Consider the following 18,266-nt stretch of genomic DNA (forward strand, 5'->3'; position numbering starts at 1 on the left):
TAAACTTATGGAACATTTTTATTAAAAGCACGGTGGACTTACTCGCACCCCCCCAAATGGAACATAAATACAAAATATATTTATATACTGTCTATATACAAATTATGGCAGTGACAAATGGAAGCGTACCTGGTAAGTTAAATCACAAGAAACTGCAGCTCCCAATTTTTTTTTCTCTCTTCAGTCATATTTTGAGGTACAAAAATGAGGTATGCACCACCTTTGTATATATTATATATATATTACAAACACATAGAAAAAGAAAAAGCCTAGCAGATCATATTAAACATTTTCGTACCATTACACTTATCACATTACTCACCACTTCAAAACGTCTTTAGCTGACATTTCTGCATGACAAGGAGTTTCTTCTCCAAACTTCTCACAGCCCTTCTTTGCGTAATTATCTAACAAAAAATGCAGAGTTTCAAAATGGGTCAAGTGCAATATCACTACAGTATTACTCTTACTGTGGACAGGGGGAAACCAGTAATACTCCCAAATACATTGAATTGCAGAGGTAATAACAGGGCTTTGACCACATGGGTGCAGTATTTCAACCGCATTACTGTGGCCTGGATATCACCTTTCATAATACTATAATGTACTGTACTTTTTGCCCGGTAATCTCACTCACTGGTTGATGTGTTATGAATATTAAGCATCATATGCTTTCACATTTTACCACTGCATAGTATTAACTACAGTAATACCATCACTGAACATCAGTGACACCAGTCTTGTATGGATGCTTATTAAAGCAACAATAATTCAAGCTTTTTGTTTTCTTTTTTTTTTTTTTAAAAAGATGATTTGGCATGTATCTTAGCACATAAACTTGTTTTTCACAAAAACAAATGCTCGTCGCAGGGCTCGTAGACAAACTAGCCTTCACACTTACAGTCCCACAATTTAGTCTTCAATGAACCAAACATGCATGTTTTTGTAATGTGGGAGGAAGTGGGAGAACATGCAAACCCCACACAGGAAGTCCAGAGATCTCAAACTGTGAAGCAGATGTGCAAACCACTCACCACTACCACTATGCTGCCCACAAAATAAAAATGGAGGGGGGGGAATGTATAGTACCTAACTGATAAAACGTGTTACTACTCCATAAATCTGCTTTTAGATTTCAGTGCAAAATCATTGAGCGCAATAATTAAAATGATTCCTAATGAGTTACAAGTACAATCTTGAGTCTGGGAAAATAAAATGCTGATTAAGGCATCAGATCTGAGTTCACATGTTATATTAAGAGTGATGGCGGTCAAATATTTAGAAATTCCATGATCGTGCAAAACTGCGAAAAAAAAATTCCCATTATATTTAAACATATAAATCAAATGGCACCACCTGTTGCACTTGGACATTTTTGCTAGGGAGCGGCCTGTCTTGACGTGCATTTGTCTTGGGGACATGAGGGGAGACCCTAGCTGGGGAACCCGCCGGGCGGCTCGGGATCGGGCGACTCCTCTCCTGGGCTGTCCTGCTCGTCGGTGGACAGGTGGACGCGCTGCTCATCCATGCGCTTGGCCTGCACCCGCTGGATTAAACTGAAAAAGTCATCATCCGGCACCGTGGGGGCATGGGGGCCAGCTTCAGGCGGGGAACACCGCTGGTCGTCGATCCGAGAGGACTGCAGTCACACAAAAATATTAAATATTCAACATATTTGTATAGCGAGCAGCAGGGTTATAATAGTTTTGGAATTTCAATGAAAATGAGTTTTTATTTCATTTTGACTTTTCTTTTTTTAATTAGTTCATTTTAGTTTCAGAGCGAGTTTGTTAGTTTTTTTAGATTTAGTTTTTTTAATGCTTCATTTTAGAGTAGTAGTTTTTATTAGGTTTAGTTTTTTGGGTATTTCTTGCAAAATTAAAAAAAAAAATAATAATTCAACATACATTTTTTTTTTAAATATATTGAAGATTTATAATATGTCAAAGTTAATGTTTTTGGAATTATGTTTTTATCTGTTTCAGAAGCTGAGATATCAACTTAGCATTATTATTATTTGTACATTGACAATATTGTTGAATTTCCAGGAAAACTTCAGGTTTTCGGGGGAGGTTCTCAGGTCACCCACAGGTTTTAGAGAGGCATGTTTTGGCAAGCGCTTTAGGCCTTAATGTGTTAAAAGAAATGGACACTTGTCCCAAGACTTTAGTGCACAGAATATTTTACCTGGCACTTGATGAGCATGTTGAAGAAGTCGTCGCCGGGTTCCTGCTCACCCTCCCCCACCAAGTGTCCCAAGTTGTTCTGTGTGATCCTGAGACCCGGAAGGTTCCCCACGTTGACGCGCTGATCATCCAGGCGGCGACTTTGAGTGCTGGCGATCAAATCGAACAGCTCCTCCGTCTGGGGGGAGGTGGTCACTGCGGGATCTTTGGGGAAGAGGGATGAGGCGAGTCAGTTTCAAAAATGGCTTACTGAGGGAATATCAAGCAACTGACCAATCATGTCACTCAGGGCAGCGCCTTGGCCGTCGCCGTTGTGTGGTTCATCGAGGCGGCAGCGCTGATCGTCCATGCGGCTGCTTTGGAACTTGCTGAGCAGGTCGAAAAAGCAGTCCTCATCGGAAGGGTCACGGCCAAGTTTCTAACACACACAGACACAGACAAGCAAGGTCAGCCATTTTAGGAAGCACCTAAGCTGCCCATGAGACAAGTGAACAGGATGTCCATTATAATTACGCATGATGAGGATTTTCCCATTGAGTAGTATGGGGAAGTAATTTGATGGAATCACAAGAGACCTCCATTAGTCCAACGTGACAGTGTCTCCTTTCATGTGTCCATATGGCTACATTTCTACCATCCGTTTTAGACACTTAGTTCATTTTTAGTACAAAAAAAATCAAACAATCAGATAAACGGTCTTCTTTCTGGCACTGATAAACTACCCTAGAGCAAAACTTTCAAAAAATTTTCATGGTCCTCCAAACGTTCCAAGCTCCAGGGAAAGTGCCTTTGAAAGGCCAAAAGAAAAAGACACTGACATTTTAATATTTTTTTTCCACTATCAACCCAGCAAATGGAAAATATATGTTTTAACCCCCCCCCCCACACACACACACACACTGGACCATACCCCTACTGAACAGATGTAAGGCAAATTTTTCATTTAAAATAGGGACAATGATGCGTGTGTGGGTTTTTGGGTTTTAATTGAACCAATGAACACAACAGTACATATTTGACTACTCAAATGCATAGATAAAAGATCCACTCCGCAACTACAGAGGCAAACAAAGCAAAAAATAATAAAAAATAGGAGGAGCCGCCCCTCTCCTCCGCTCAACGCAACGTGGGGCGACACGTTATTTTGTGTTTGGTTTGGAGCTAGCCTTTGGCGTTGAATATACTTTTTTTTTTTTGGAGGACACATTTGCTTACTACTCATGCATATCAAACAAACTTCTTATGAAAACCAAACAAACAAAATCGCTATTTACATACTTTTGAGGTGAGTGTTGTAGTGGCGACTTATGTTGAAATCTTTCATGGCTGATATTGTCTCTAAGCAAACCAGGCAGATAAGTTTGTGTTTAAATTCGCTGAACTTAATAATCTGCTTCCTATTTTACCTGAAAGACACAATTTTCTTGAGCTACCAGCTCTATACTTCTATAGTACAATCATGGCTTTGGAGGTGCTCTTAAGCAATATCTGCCATCTAGTGGTGAAAGCAGTTATTACAACATCCAACTGCAGTAAACGTCTCCTTTCAAAAATGAATCGAGAGACACTCAGTGTGCGGGCGTGGGCCAGTTGCCAAGCCCTAAACTAGATTGAGCAAGATAAGGTTGTGAATTTGTGATGTTTTTTTTTACACACTTGAATTGCATAAATGATTCTTTCCAGCTGAAACTTGTGACAAAACTCAGACACAAGCAAGATGTAGACGATATCTATAAAAGCACGGGATTGTTTTCCCTTGGCGGCAGTCAGCACCATGCTAGACAATTAGGTTTCTCATTAAAACACATACTCGGCCACTAAAAGTTTCAAAAGATCACTGCAGCTAACTGCTCAGGAAATAATACAGTTTTCAGGATTTGCGCTTAAAATAAAAGTTGAGGTCTCTTAACGCCTCATGGCGTACTGTGAAGTAGGTCAGCAGAAGTTCACTTGACAAAACGACACATTGTGCTTCATTTGCATTTTAACTTTTTAACAATGTAGCTAGAAAGAACAGCACGTAAAGATATGCGTGTGTGAAGGCTAATTTTGTTCATAAAAACATGAATGAAACAACTCACCGGCTGCTGTGCTTCCTCTTCGCAACTCGTCCTCTGTCATTCCTCTCCCCTTACGTCCCCCCCAACCACCTTACATCCCTCAAAGCCCCTCTCCTCCCCAATTGCGTCCTCCTATTGCAGCCAACTCTGCTTTCATGCCCACACTCCCTCCCTCCCTCTCGCACTCTCTCACTCTCTTCTGCGAGCCGTTTTTGTGCCATTCAGCCACTGTGGGAAAACAAGTCATTATGGGAAGGGCTGGCGGTGGGGAGAGGGTGGGAAGCGCTTCTGTGATCAAGGTCACATTATCAGAGTGCTGGTTGGGGGGAGGGACGACTACGGGTGCGAGGGCGCAGTTATGAGTAGATTGCATGCCAACGTTCGCAACACTTGGCCAACTAGAGGCAACAATGTCAAGCGAGCATTGTTTCCATGCCAACGCTAATATAATGAATTAGGTGTAATCAATACTGACGTACTTTTATTTGTTTTAAGAATTTTATTGCAATTAATTCAGACCTAGAGGTGGCTGATCTTGAAAATATAGACTAGCACAATTTTTTTTAATCATAAAAATCAAGATTTTCTTTTATTAATATGAAATACAAATTAGACATGAAATAATGGTATTGGATTAATGAGCTACACTTATTTTTTTGTGAAAATGAACATGGTAATAAATACATTTTAAATAAAAAAAAGTTGTAAGAAAAATGGAAATTATAACGCAGCCAAGTATGTGAGCTACTTGATCACACTGATTGGCTGTCAAAAAGGGGCCGGCCACAGCAGATGCATGGCTGTCCTTCAGTCAGTGGCAGAAAATGAGCTGATGGTGAAATTGTAATGAAATGCTTTGCGTCATAATCAGAAGATTCCACAGAAACGACAGATCGTCCGCCCTGTATATCGTCAAATGATTTAAGATCGTCATATCGCCCACCCCAATTCAAACCAAGTCATTTGCCACCTTAATGGGCTACCATTGAAATCAAAGAAGAAAGTTAAAAAAAATAATAATTAGGACATAGGTACAAAAACTATCTACCTATTTTGCCTTTGAAGACAATATTGGACACTTGTCTAAAAGCGAACACCTCCATGTTTATAAACAACTGACACTCATTTCTACTGGCATGTTGTGTTTAAAGCAAGTGTTGCTGTCTGACAATTATTTTATACATTACACCAATCAATCAGCTCGAAGGAAAAATCAGATGAGTACTTGTCCACCGTAGGTGACCTATTATATCATGCTGAGCAAGCTCATGGGAAATTAAAGGAATCTCCAATTAAACCTGGCTAATTGTGTCTCTCATATAAGGAAATGAGACCTGATGACACACTGGACAGGCAGTAAAATTGAACGTCTAATTTAAAGACAAACACAACTGCAATGCAAATGTAATCTCCTTGAGGAACGAGACTGAGTTGTCTACTCGTCTACTCACCGGTACCGGAGGCGAAACTTGCAGATTGATGTCATCGGCATCCACGGGAGAGTGCAACCATGGCCTTTCGTCCGACGACCGGCTGTCAGGATAGCCTTTCCTTTTTCCCATCTGTGAGGTCTGACTCTTCGACCTCCTGGGTATGCTTTCGGCCTCGTCGTGGCCCTCACCATCCTAAGGAAAACAAGTCGGTCAGATGCCAAGAGGGATGACTTACGACGTCGTCTACAAGCAGTTTGACCTTATATGAAGACAACTTCCACAGCTCCACGCTGTCCATGCTGTTCCTCTTCGTGAATTTGGGCCTTGCTCCTTGAGAAACCGGAAAGACGACATCATGAGACAACGCGGAGCAGGTTGCCAGCGGTCACAGCTTTTATAATCCAAATGAACAAAAGTCTGTTTGATGTTCAAATGCCATGGAGAAAACAAGACAACTTGTGAACGTGAATTTTCAGCTGACAGGAGTAAGAAAAAAAATTGGGTCACATGCACATGACTGCCATTTGAGGAAAAGCAATGAATCGGATAGCTTTATATCCAAATCAGGTCTCAAAATCAAATGAAGTGAACAAAAGCCAAACCAACTAAAGCTTTTATGTCACCTTGCATCTCAAACTCTGAACTAGATGGTGAAAGGTCAGCATCGCTAACACCCAAAGCCTCCATCAGCTGCTCCACATTCATCCTGGCTGTCAGTTCGCCATTCCTGTCCCCAATCTGTCATATGCAAACAGAGGTAAAAATTCATGTTGGAATTAAAATGTGTTTTCATGGGAAAAAAACTCACTTCTTTCGAGATCTCCAGATGTTTCCGGGCATAGTGGAGCGCTTGTTTGTGATTGGCTAAAGACACGTAGGCGTTTCCCAGACTCCAGCAGGCTCGACCTTCGCCAACCCTGACAGAACATGCACAGTTCTTCCAATACTTTTAACTTCCACACTCGGCATTGTGTAAATGTGACATCAACAATCATTGCTTTACCTGTCTGTGAGATCCTGAGCAATATACAGGTGCTTAAGGTGATACTCAATGGCTCTGTCATATTGCTGTAAAAGGGTGTAGGTGTTTCCAAGGCTGTAACAGGCCTGGGCCTCCATCACCTGGTCCCTCAGTTGCCGTGACAGCTGTAGAGTTTTCCTACAAGAATGAGAAAAATTGTGATTTTTGTCTGTGGGCTATTTGGTACTGGGCTGCACAGACACGTAACCAAAAATTACTTCATTATTCAACATCAGAGTCTGAAAAAAGTTCAATTTTGAAAATCAGGTTCATTTGCGCTCCATTATTCAGATTGTTTCACTTCCTCCCACCACCACTAGATGTCAGGCTGTCTTTCCTCTCACTTGTAGTAGTCTGTGGCTGTGTTGAACTGGCCCAGGAATATCAGAGCGTTCCCCAAATTGCTGTAGGCTCGTCGCTCTGCTGCTTTGTCACCAAACTCCTTTGCAATGGATAATCTCTGTAACAAGATGCAAGCTTGAGTTAATAACATGAAGTAATAGAACATTTTTACATTGGTCACATTTCTTTTCAGAAGTCTGCTTTATACAGAGATCCCACAAAATTCTTTCATATCTGCCTTTACCTTTTACTGTCTTGTATGACATTAAATATGTGACTAGTGAAAGTGACAACTACTGTCATGTCAGTGAGGCGCAACATTTCTGGGTCGACTGTCTTTCCACTAATTCCGTTTTGGTGCCATGTATACAGAACAGCAATGCAGGGGGGGGGGGGGGGGGGGGGAAGATGAGAAAACAACAGCTTTGACAGCAGTTCCTACTTTACTTTTGGTTGTGTGTACAAAGACGTACAGTAATAAGATTGGCCAGGACCCTACAGTCGCATAGCATTAAACTCAACCCGCTGAAGCACTGCACAAGCAAATGCTAGTGGAAAAACAACTACGCAAAATGTGACAGATGACCACGCCAATATGGCGAGCTATCAAACTTGCTATAAATCAATGAGACTGAATGATCAGCCAAGTTGCTGACTCAAGCTGTGAGCTTCGGAGTCTTCCTATTCTAGCACAACAAAGTTAGCGTAGAAGGAGACAATGGAAACACTCGGGATGTCTGACCTGCCTGTGGAACTTGATGGCTTCAACAAAGTTTCCCAAAAGGTAGTGCGTGTTGCCCAGGTTGCCGTACGCTCTGCCCTGAGCGGCACGATCGCCCAGTTCTTTCACCAAACACAAGTTCATCCTGAAAAGACAGCAAACAATTTATTATGTAGATATTGGTAACACACAATGAGACCACAGAGGTTTTTCTTCAAATTCCTGACAATACCATCATTAACTTGAACAGGTGCGATCGAGCAACTTTTTTTTTGTTTTGATTTTAGTTGTGCAAAAACGTTCAAATGTGACTTGGCAACTATGCTATCAACAACATGCAGGTGTTACCTAATAAATAGGTGCACTCCACTCATTATAGCAGTACCCAAATTCCAGTGAATAACACTGTTACTTCTTTTTTTTTAAACAAAAAAATTAATAAATAAAATAAAATAAAAATCCTGTTTTCTAGGTTTGGTCATGTGACATTCACAAGCTGAGCTGTGATTGGTTACCTGAGCCCTTGTGATTTCATTTTCAGTCGACAGCATGTTGCAAAATGTGTTTTCAAAAGGTACAAATTGTACAAGAAATATAATGAAAATATCAAATTTATTATAGGCAAAATATTGTTTGACTGCCAAAAATGGCTAAATAAGTAAAGTATCCCTTTAATATTTTTTTTTTTACATTAAAACATTTTCATGTTTTGTACCAAAAATAAAAAATAAAAAAATAAAAATAAAAAAAAAATTTAAAAAAAGGAAAAGAAAGAAATGATCGCCCTAATTGTGATTTCAATTACCGGTATTACCAAATTAATCGGGATTAACATTTTCTTCATAATCGAGCAGCCCTAAGTATTTTCCCACATGTTCAATGCTTCCGTATTTCACCATATTGTAATGTATAGGCATTCAACGGGAAGAAGAATACAAACTCGTAAAAGCTTGTCGCCCGTTGTAGCGTGTCTCTGATGTCAGGGGGAAGGTCTCCAGGCTCCTGGATGCAGCCCCACAATTGCTGCTTGCCTTTGGCATGGAACACGTTGCCAATGTTGTACAGCGCCCGGGCCTCTCCAACCTAAAGCACAATAAAGTCAAAAAGGAAGCATAGTTGTATACAACATCCAAAGCTTTTCGGACCTTGTCGCCTTGCTCTTGAGAAATATCCAAATGTCTCTGGCAGCAGACGGCGGCTTCGTCAAAGCGACACAGCACTTTCAGAGTGTTGCCAAGGTTACCACTGGCTTTTCCCTCTCCAATTCGATCTCCGATTGTCCTGGGAGAGAAAAATGTGCGCGCGTTAGTGCTTGTATTAACACAGAAATTCTCTATAAAATGAAATGGCCCTGGTTTAAATTGTAAAGTGCAGCAGCGCTTAGGCTTGATTTAATTTGAAGAGGCAGTAAAGTGCCTTTTAATGAGCAGATTCACAGGGACCAGCTCCCAGCGGCCTTGCCAGGTCTGTAATGTAACGAGGTAAATCCTCCCCGCGGGGGTCTTTAATCACTCCCCTGCTACAAAAATTCAACCTGCATTCACAACGGGGTGGCAGATCTCTCAGAGCTCCTCAATCATAGCTGTTGCCAAATTGAAAGTCCACTCACTTTTTTTTTTTTTGCATTACAGTACATGTGTAAAACACTACAACTCATCACCTACAAGCACACACAAAAAAAGGTTTAACAAATCATTGAGTCATTAATGGTCAAATAATAAGGTTATTGTAAAGATATTGTTGGCTAAATTTCTACAATGATCAGTTTAACCTGAATATCTAACCTGGCCAGAGTGAGGTCATGCTTGTGGTACTCCAGGGCTTTCCCATACTCCTTCAAATAGAAGTAGGCATTGCCCAGCTGGCTGTAGATAGCGCTGAGGGTCTTCAGGTCCTCCGTGCCAACCTGCACAGCCGCCTCGAAGAACGCCGTCCCACCTTTGAAGTCCCCCGCCTTGCACAGGCGCTCCCCTTCCAAGGCCAACTCCAAGCAGGACGCCTCCATCCTGCATGATGGTAATTTGGATATTTGTTACACTTTTTACAACTCTTTCAGGACTGCCATCATCTCCATGACAACAAGGGCTGTCTTATTGCTGCTTTAGCAAAGACACCTTTTCATTGCATAACCCGTGCGTACAAAGACATACAGTAATAAGATTGCTTTCAACAGGAGGCTTCTCGAACTCAACACTTTGGTTACCCTGGCAACCATTGCATCACATGCACTGTTTGAGGCAGTGTACAAGGCATCTTTGTGTTCATTGACAAGTGCTTTATTGTAAACGGAGCGCAGGATTCCATGAAAGGTTTGTGAATGGAAGCATCGCACAGACGTACCAAAGCGTCATCAGCAAAGTGTACGGGTATATTGATGGTATAATCCAGGATGAACTAAAGGCCAGCATATTTGGTGGCTATGCCAAATTCCGGATAGAATGTAGAGTTAATCAAGGATTAGTCTAATCTAATCTACATATGCTGCCTATGTAGGCAAGACAGATGCGTGTGGTGTACCATATGTCATTCAGTAATAGGTTTAATGGGGGAAAACGTCAAGGGCCATTTCACTGTATTCCTGAATCCCATCACCTGATGGCTACTGCACATCATGTTTTCCTCACCGTTTCATAACTGACTGCTCAAAAACTACTACAGTATTTAGAATTTATGGAAGGGATACAGAAAAATCTGGAAAATTTTAGTTAAGTGAAAAAGATGTAATGCTAAGCGAATAAAGGTACATATTTCTGAGAAATGTCAATTTCTCACATAAATGCTACATTCTGAATCTGAGACTAGAAGCCACTGTCTGTAGCTCTGCCGATTTTCATTGACTCACTCATTAAGGAAAGGATTAGCACAGTACTAGCCATCTGGTTTCATTACCTGTGCTTTTGCTTGCCAAGTGTCCTGTCCACAAACACCTGTAACTCCACATGTAAGGGCTTGAGCATGGCCTGAGGTCGAGGGCCACGGTGCACGAGCCTGCACACCGCCTGCTCTGCCCCAGTGAGAGGGCATGAATCCGATGCCATCAGGATGAGGTGTTGGATGAGTTTGCAATTTGAAAGAGTCAAACAATTTGAATGACAGAAGACACTCCCATAGTATCTGTCTTTCAGTGTTACTACGGTGGAATCTAAAATGTCCAAAAGAAAAGGAGAAAAAAACAAAACAAAACACTGAATTCCAAGTTCAAGCCCCAAGAATCACATCTGCTTCTCAGGTTGTTAAAAACAGACAGTCTAGAATCTAGATGAATCCAAGCCAGAGCCGCTCCAGTTTTGTTGCTTGGCAAAAATGAAAAAACTTGTTGATGTAAAAGTCAACAGAAGACATGTTGAAGTAATCCAGACTAGCAGCTGTTGTGCTATCCACACGCTATTCACTTGTTCATCCTCTTCCCTGGACAACCAGTTAGAATTCCACAACAGACATGGAGAACAACAAAAAATCTTTGGCACAAAGGAAGAGTACTTTTCACTGTGACGGTAAGCCCTCGAAAGGCTGAGAGATGGGACAGCTAGCACATCTTCTTAATAGGGTCCAAGCAGCGCAGTACGTGGCCCAGACTAATCCAACTATTTGATTACTACAGCAGGAACCTGATTAGATCATCAGCCATCCCAAAGACTCAGATTATAGTTGTCCAAGGACTATTCATTTCCCTAAAAACAAGCACAACAGTGACAATTCTTATTTTAACGAACAACCTGTGACGTCATTTCACCTAGGACAAATGACGTTGACTTTTGCTATTCTTGTGTATGGCGGGTTTTCTCATTACTGACACAATTCAGTTCGAGATTTGCTCATGAGTAACACCTTCAGATATCTGCAACGGGATTGTATATTTCTAACTCCAGTTTGCGATACCTACATCTTCTGTGCTATTTTGGCTCATCATGGTTCCAGGTACAAATTTCGCCTAAAACTCGAACTCGAGTATATATCGCAGGACCAGCCAAATTATGGGGGGGGGGAAAAAAAAAAAAAAGCGTGACTTAACTCATTCACTGACAGTGCAGTTAAAGTTTGTCTTTGACATCTATAGCCGTTATTGGCTGTGAATGTGTTAAAAACAAAAACACAATGCCATGTGTACAAAGTTATGTTCCAAATAGTCCATTGTTGGACATATTGATCATAAAGAGAACGCACCTCAACCAGGTGTCGGTGGTTGCTCTCCACTTGGTGCAACCATGTTACTAACACTAAGCAGGGGAAAAAAAAAAAAAGAAAACTACACATTTCCCTATGTGGCCTATGAGGCTTTGCAGGCAGGTCAGAGGAAGAGAGAAATCAATCCATCATGTTGACCAAAGACAGAAAGGACTCCTTGATAAGGGTTAGCGCAGCTATATAAATTGGGGAGATAAAGATAGAAAGAGACGTTAGCGTGTGCATGAATTCAACTTCTAAAAGCTCCAGGAGTTTTAAAATAGGCTCATGAGTTGGAATATCAAACTGCCCAATAAGCAACACATTCTTGGCTTTAAGGAGTCGAACCTATGGAAAGAATTCTAAGAAAACAAAAGATAGAGAAAAAAAAACAGCAACCGCATAAGAAAAACTGATTTGATTTCCATTTCACACAGTGACTTTCATTCTCGACATCTTTGTGGTTTACTGAAGAATGGCGCTGTGTAATACACCCCGCTATTATCATTCAAATTGGTTAGCTTGGGGGAAACAGTCATTCCTTCATTAGCCTGCCTGTGGTCTGTCTGACACAGGATTCAGATGTTGCTGAAACATTTTAGAACCTTTTGGTCATCCATCCCATCCATTTTCTAGAGAACTTGTGGTCATTAGGGTCCGAATGAGCTGAAGTTTATCCAAACTGACTTTGGGCGAGTTGCCAGCCTATCACAGGACACAGACAAATTCAAGTACACTCTGGGTTGTTCAAACTCAAATTTTATAAGTTTGAGTGTTAAAGTGTTACGAGTGTCCCCTTTAAACCAGAAGTAACGTGAACGTAAACACGCTCACACATTAAACTTCATGTTTAGCTGTCTCTGTTGGTTGTTTAAAATGGTGTCATCACTCGATTATTTTGTTCACTCTGCTTAGTTCAGGACATTTGTGCTTAGAGTAGTAATGCAGCTATAATTACACACTGTAGAGGCCAGTTGTCAGGAAAACCAGAGAGAAACTCTAGGAATGTTTTTCCCCTACCCTTCCTGCAATATGCACTTCACGGTTCTTGATTCCTTTGTCTCATAGAAAACTCTTACCAAGTAAGCTAGTTTTGTTTGCTCCAAGGAACAAAACAAACAACACATATTACAGGAAGGTCACGTGGTGTTTGAAAAGAAAGAGCAACAGCTCACAGAGGACAGATGCCAGTGAGTCAGTTCAGTGAGTCATTCTACATTATTTACCTTATGAGTGTCAAACAATCGTGCAGATGTTGAAAATGTCACTTGACAACACAACAGCGGGCACCTCATTCCCATGATATCATTTCCCCTTTAAATATATGCAAATAACCGTGATTTCCCACAGCATTAGAGACAATTTCGAAACCGAGATACCGCAACATTTACAATACTGCTGCATTCCTATTTTTGACTAACGACAGACCAGAAATTTGGGTTGCGTCACCAGCGCAGGAACATATATGGTCATAGCCCGAGTAAATCCCCTGTATGGCTTTTTTTTTCCCCTCAAAATTTGTCAACAATTGGCAAGAATCAAGAACATTTACCCTCTCGTTCGAACCTCACTGGAAATTGGAGTCAGTCCTGTATCTTCCAAATGATCCACTGCTCACCACGTCCCCTCCACTAATACTTGCTTCATATATATACACAGTATGCTGATGGTAATTGGTTACTTATATTTGAGTTGACTCAGTTGGTAATTGCCTCAGTTTTGGTATTTGGTAATCTCATCATGATGACTTCTGTGAAGTTAGCAAACTGTCAGCTGAAACTTGCGCTGGATAGAGCAGCAAGCTCACCACACACAACATTCTGTAAACTTCCACACACGTCATACAATCTTCAATGCACAATATAATCTGCACACTTCTTCATTGGTCACAGCAGGTTTTTCTGCAGGCAATGAAGAGAAATTTTACAATGAAAACAATTTCAGGACAATCTTAATGCTAGTCCCAGTTCTAATAGATTCTCAAGACTCTTTGCCCAACCCAAGTCACAACTTGCACCTGGATGCACACATGCAGACTAATTGGCCTAGTTGAGCCAAGTCCAACATAAGCTCCTGAGCACACTAATTAGGCCACGCCCATTAGAGGCACAACTGCAACACTACAAATGTTATCATCTTTGGCTTGTTCCAATGTACAGGAATAAACGTTTACTAACAGATGTAGTTCTTTACAATTGGTTTTAATATACTTCTTGATCATTGGTGTAGTTTGACAAAAGCATGACGTGTTATTAGGATGCCTGCAAACTGTTTGAAACTGATGCGTAATATAAGTCTAATAAGTGTAAATATGATGCCTACCCCTGGTATGGGAGGTTGCTCGGAATGAAAACACTTCCTCACACTTGTACTGACTCTCAAATGATGACAATATACCTTATAAAGTGTTCAGTGAGTGCATTGGAGTGGCGATAACTTTCGAAGTTCAATTGCATTTTTATTTTCTTATATGGACAAAAACTACGTCTCAATAGTGTTCGCGGGCTACTCTGTGTAAACTCAAATGGAGCCAGAAAATGGGACCCGGGTTTTGCTTGCCAACCGTGCTCAGGAGTGCGGCCCTTTTCCATTATTTTTAGGCTTTGACAATTTATTACATGAAAAGGGCTTACCTTGAATGTAGCCGCTTGCTAGCCAGCGCCTGCTCCACGCCGTTAGCTAGCGACTGATCCATCTCGCCTCCTCGTACCTGCTCTGGCCAACCCCCTCTCCCAAAAAGAGGCCCCTTCACGGCCGCCCTTCCACTCAAACCACTCGCCTTCTTGCTCCTCTTCCACCCCCCCTTCCCCCCAACTCTTTGACCACACCACAGTATGGCAATAGCTAGGGAAGAAAGCTACAGCGTCGCGTAACCCCACCCTCTAGTTACGTCACTTAACAGGAAGTCGAGCGCGAGGAGAGGAAGTGACATTTCGCAATATTTTTGTTTCACGCTCTAACTACATGTTGAAAATGTGTCATAGTACGGATGGATACTGTTCACATTTATTGTATGTATCAACATGGTGACAAATCCTAGCATGAGAACATTAAGGCGGAAAATTATTTAAAGTCGTAATTTTAACGAGCAAGTGTCGAAATTGCGCCTATCAAAGGTCATCACTTACCACCATAACGTTAAAAGAATAGTCGTTTACCCCCCCCCCCCCCCCCCCCCCCCACCGGGGAAAAAACATCTTAATATTCATAGTCAGAATTTGTCTCGTGACTTGAAGCTTTTTTTCCCCCCTCTCAGATGTGCAATACTTCAGTAAAAGCCCTAGAGGTCAGCAGTGTACTGGGGAAAAGCTCAACATATTTGTACAGGCGTGTACAAACACTATTTCCCACCATTATGAAGTCAAATAAGTGGTGTGCTAGTGCTACAATCGCTTATCCTGAAGAAAATCACGCCTAAATAAATATTATTGATAGGGTAAATACGAAAATTCTACACAGGCTTATGCTGTAAGAGCCACACATACTGACCTCACTCATTTATGTTGCAGTATATTGTATTATCTATGTCTATGATTATAATGTATATTATGAGCATTTTTTTGGCATAAATCCACCCCATTTCAAAACTGTTTATCTTCATATAGTTGACTGGTGAGTTTGAGCCTATCCCAGGTAACATTCAGTCAGAGAGGGAATTACACGCTTGGATTGGTCACCACATTCTGTATCGTTCACATTCACACCCATGCACAATTACAATTATTCATTCAATGGCCACAACATGCAGGTTTGTGCAATGAGGTAGAAAGCTGGAATTTTAAAAAAAAAAAAAAAAAAGGCCTGATAAGATACAGTGTAAGGCCCATGTGCCACTGCTGCTTTAAAATAATATTAAGCGGGCAAAAGTACCCTGGTACAGATACAGCAACTAAATAATCCCGCCTCACAAACTTCCCTTCAAGGTTATGGTGTATTATTTCCAGAGAAGCCTCTTAATTTAATGAATTGCTATTGTGAGTAATACTCTTCTTCAAGTCTCCTGCCATTTTCATATTTGTGTCATAATAGTAATAATAATCCTCAGAGGGTGGGGGTGCATGTATCAGCGGCACCAGCTCATTAACAGAGCGTACCGGGGAGCAGAAAAAAGCAAAATGAGATTGGAGGTATAAGCTGATTTCAGATTTAAACTGAGCAACTTAAATTTGCCTCTCGCTGTTTGACAAAAACAAAACCATCTGCCTGTGTGTGTGTGTATGTGTATGTGTGTTTTTTTTTTTTTTTTTTTAAAGAGGACTTTTTCACTATTAATAAAAAAAAAAAAAAATCATAAATGCAACACATGCATGGAGTTAAAATCAAGGTTTTCTTGCAGGGACTGCTCATGCTAAATGACCTACAAAGTGCAGTTTATTCACTTTAGTTGAGACTCGTTAATTTACAGTAATTCCAAAAATATGAAATTAAAATAGCCATATGCAGCAATTGACAGGTGACCACCCAGTCAGCTGTGATAGGCTCCAGCTCACCCCTCACCCACTCAAGGGCAGTTTATTAGTGTGAAGTGCATGATCAAAAGCAGACTGTTTGCTTTTGGGCTTTTGTTCTTTAAAGGCTGAAGCTAATGCTCAATAAAACTAATTGACCACAAGGGAGTGATGGGGGAGCAGCAATGACAAAATAATTTGCATAATGCCAAAGGCAAATGTAATCTTTTGAGCAACTATCAAGCCTTTTTGCTGCGATGAAGGTGAGGAGGGGTAGAGGGGTGGGAGGATGAGAGTGGCCTGGGGCTTTTAGTCACTCGACTGCAGAGTGTACCAGGGTGGGCCTGAAATGTGTGAGTTTTTTTTTTTTTTTTTTTTTTTTTAAATAGCCTATAAGCATGCATTGTTTTCTATATAAAAAAAAAATAAGTTGCATATTTCTGTTGATTTTACCAATAAAATTCTCTCTCTCCCTCCCTTATCCAAATGAACACTTTCACACAATAAAAAGTCCTAAGTGCTACAGCTTACATAACAATACAAATGTATTGTTCCCTCAAAATAACTAAAAATACAGCCATTAATAGCTAAATCCCTGCAACAATAGTGAGTACAGTGAAAATCTCCAAATTGAGCACAGTCATTTTACCTCTGAAGTGTCTTTTTGACTCATTAATTAATGTTTCAAGATTTCAGGTGTGAATAGGGAACAGGTGTGTTAAATTTGGTATTACAGCTTTCACTTTAACTGAAAGTTCAATATGGAATTTCATTTATTTTTAATTACTTTTACGTCTTTTTTTTTTTAGTTCAGAAAAGTGTAGTTTTAATTAGAAAAATCCAACAAATAGAATACATAAGATAATATTGTTTTTAAGTACTAGTAAGGAAAAATAATTTAATATTAAAATAAAATTGTATTTCACTGCTTTAAAAAAAAAAAAAAAAAAAGTTTTTTATTTTAAGAAAATAAAACGTTCATTTTTTTCCAGATGATTTGTCGTCATACCCACACAACAATAAAAAAATAAATAAATAAATAAATAAATAAAATGTAATTGGCTGGCAACCAGTCCAGGGTGTACCCCGTCTACTGCCCAAAGCCCAGCTGAGATAGGCTCCAGCACCCCCCGCGTCCCTTGTGAGGAATGAGCGGTCAAGAAAATGGATGGATGGATGGATGGATGGATGGATGGATGGATGGATAATATTTAATAAATGCCATCAAACTCATGTCCCACAAGTAGAAAATGAAACCAACTTAGCTTAGATGCACAAGATGCTAATAGTAGTCAATATCTTCCTTCAGCGTTCGTCCTGTACAAACAGACTCAAAGTTATGAACAAATAAGGACAAGCACATCCATCTTGCTTAAACACTCACTATACGTACAGAAGAGGAACCTGTTGGTCAGCATCTGGCTGGGCCTATAGTTGACTGTATATCAGCTTATACATCATCTGTCTATGCGTGTCTGTGTGTGTGTTGTGGCTCCTTGTTCTTGGCCTACTTTGGCAGAGGTGAATTGGGGGCAAGTGGAGTCTATGAGTAAGGGGATTAGGTCTCCAAACATGCTCCTCTCCAGTTTGGGATTTTGCCCCGATGCCAGACACTTAAAGTCTGCCAGGGATTAAGACACGCAGAGAAGTAAGAGCGTCGTGCATTGTGACTGATGTGTGAGTGTGCCTGCGTGCGCATGTGTGGCTTTCCACAACAAGAAGGAGGGGGCGCTGGTTAATAATAATAATAAAGAGTAACAAGATGATGATATGACCTATTTGGAGGCGGCTTGTGCCATGAAGTTAGTCGTTATGTTTTCAAGGGATAAGACACAATAATGGAGAAGCTGTTCTTTTGATTTTGTTTGTATTAGTGGCTCAGCTCAGCTTA

The 18,266-nt window shown here is 40.7% G+C and overlaps 1 protein-coding gene across 2 annotated transcripts; it reads right to left on the minus strand.

Moving 5' to 3' along the window:
• gpsm1b (G protein signaling modulator 1b) lies at window positions 1-14,746 on the minus strand. 2 transcript variants are annotated; one of them, XM_077496962.1, is made up of 14 exons: window positions 14,561-14,746; window positions 9,548-9,769; window positions 8,909-9,044; window positions 8,704-8,846; window positions 7,785-7,908; window positions 7,045-7,160; window positions 6,683-6,838; window positions 6,488-6,596; window positions 6,303-6,417; window positions 5,939-6,009; window positions 5,698-5,871; window positions 2,460-2,604; window positions 2,188-2,390; window positions 1-1,639 (listed from the first exon to the last, which is right to left on the minus strand). In XM_077496962.1, the coding sequence occupies exons 1-14, from the start codon at window positions 14,620-14,622 to the stop codon at window positions 1,433-1,435; spliced, it is 1,983 nt and encodes a 660-aa protein (XP_077353088.1). In that variant the 5' UTR covers window positions 14,623-14,746; the 3' UTR covers window positions 1-1,432. The 2 variants fall into 2 exon arrangements, with proteins under 2 accessions (XP_077353088.1, XP_077353087.1); XM_077496961.1 differs by lacking the exon at window positions 14,561-14,746 and adding an exon at window positions 10,653-11,294.
• Window positions 14,747-18,266: the final 3,520 nt, after the last annotated feature.

Source organism: Festucalex cinctus, chromosome 15, assembly GCF_051991245.1.
Source record: "Festucalex cinctus isolate MCC-2025b chromosome 15, RoL_Fcin_1.0, whole genome shotgun sequence".
NCBI lineage: Eukaryota > Metazoa > Chordata > Actinopteri > Syngnathiformes > Syngnathidae > Festucalex > Festucalex cinctus.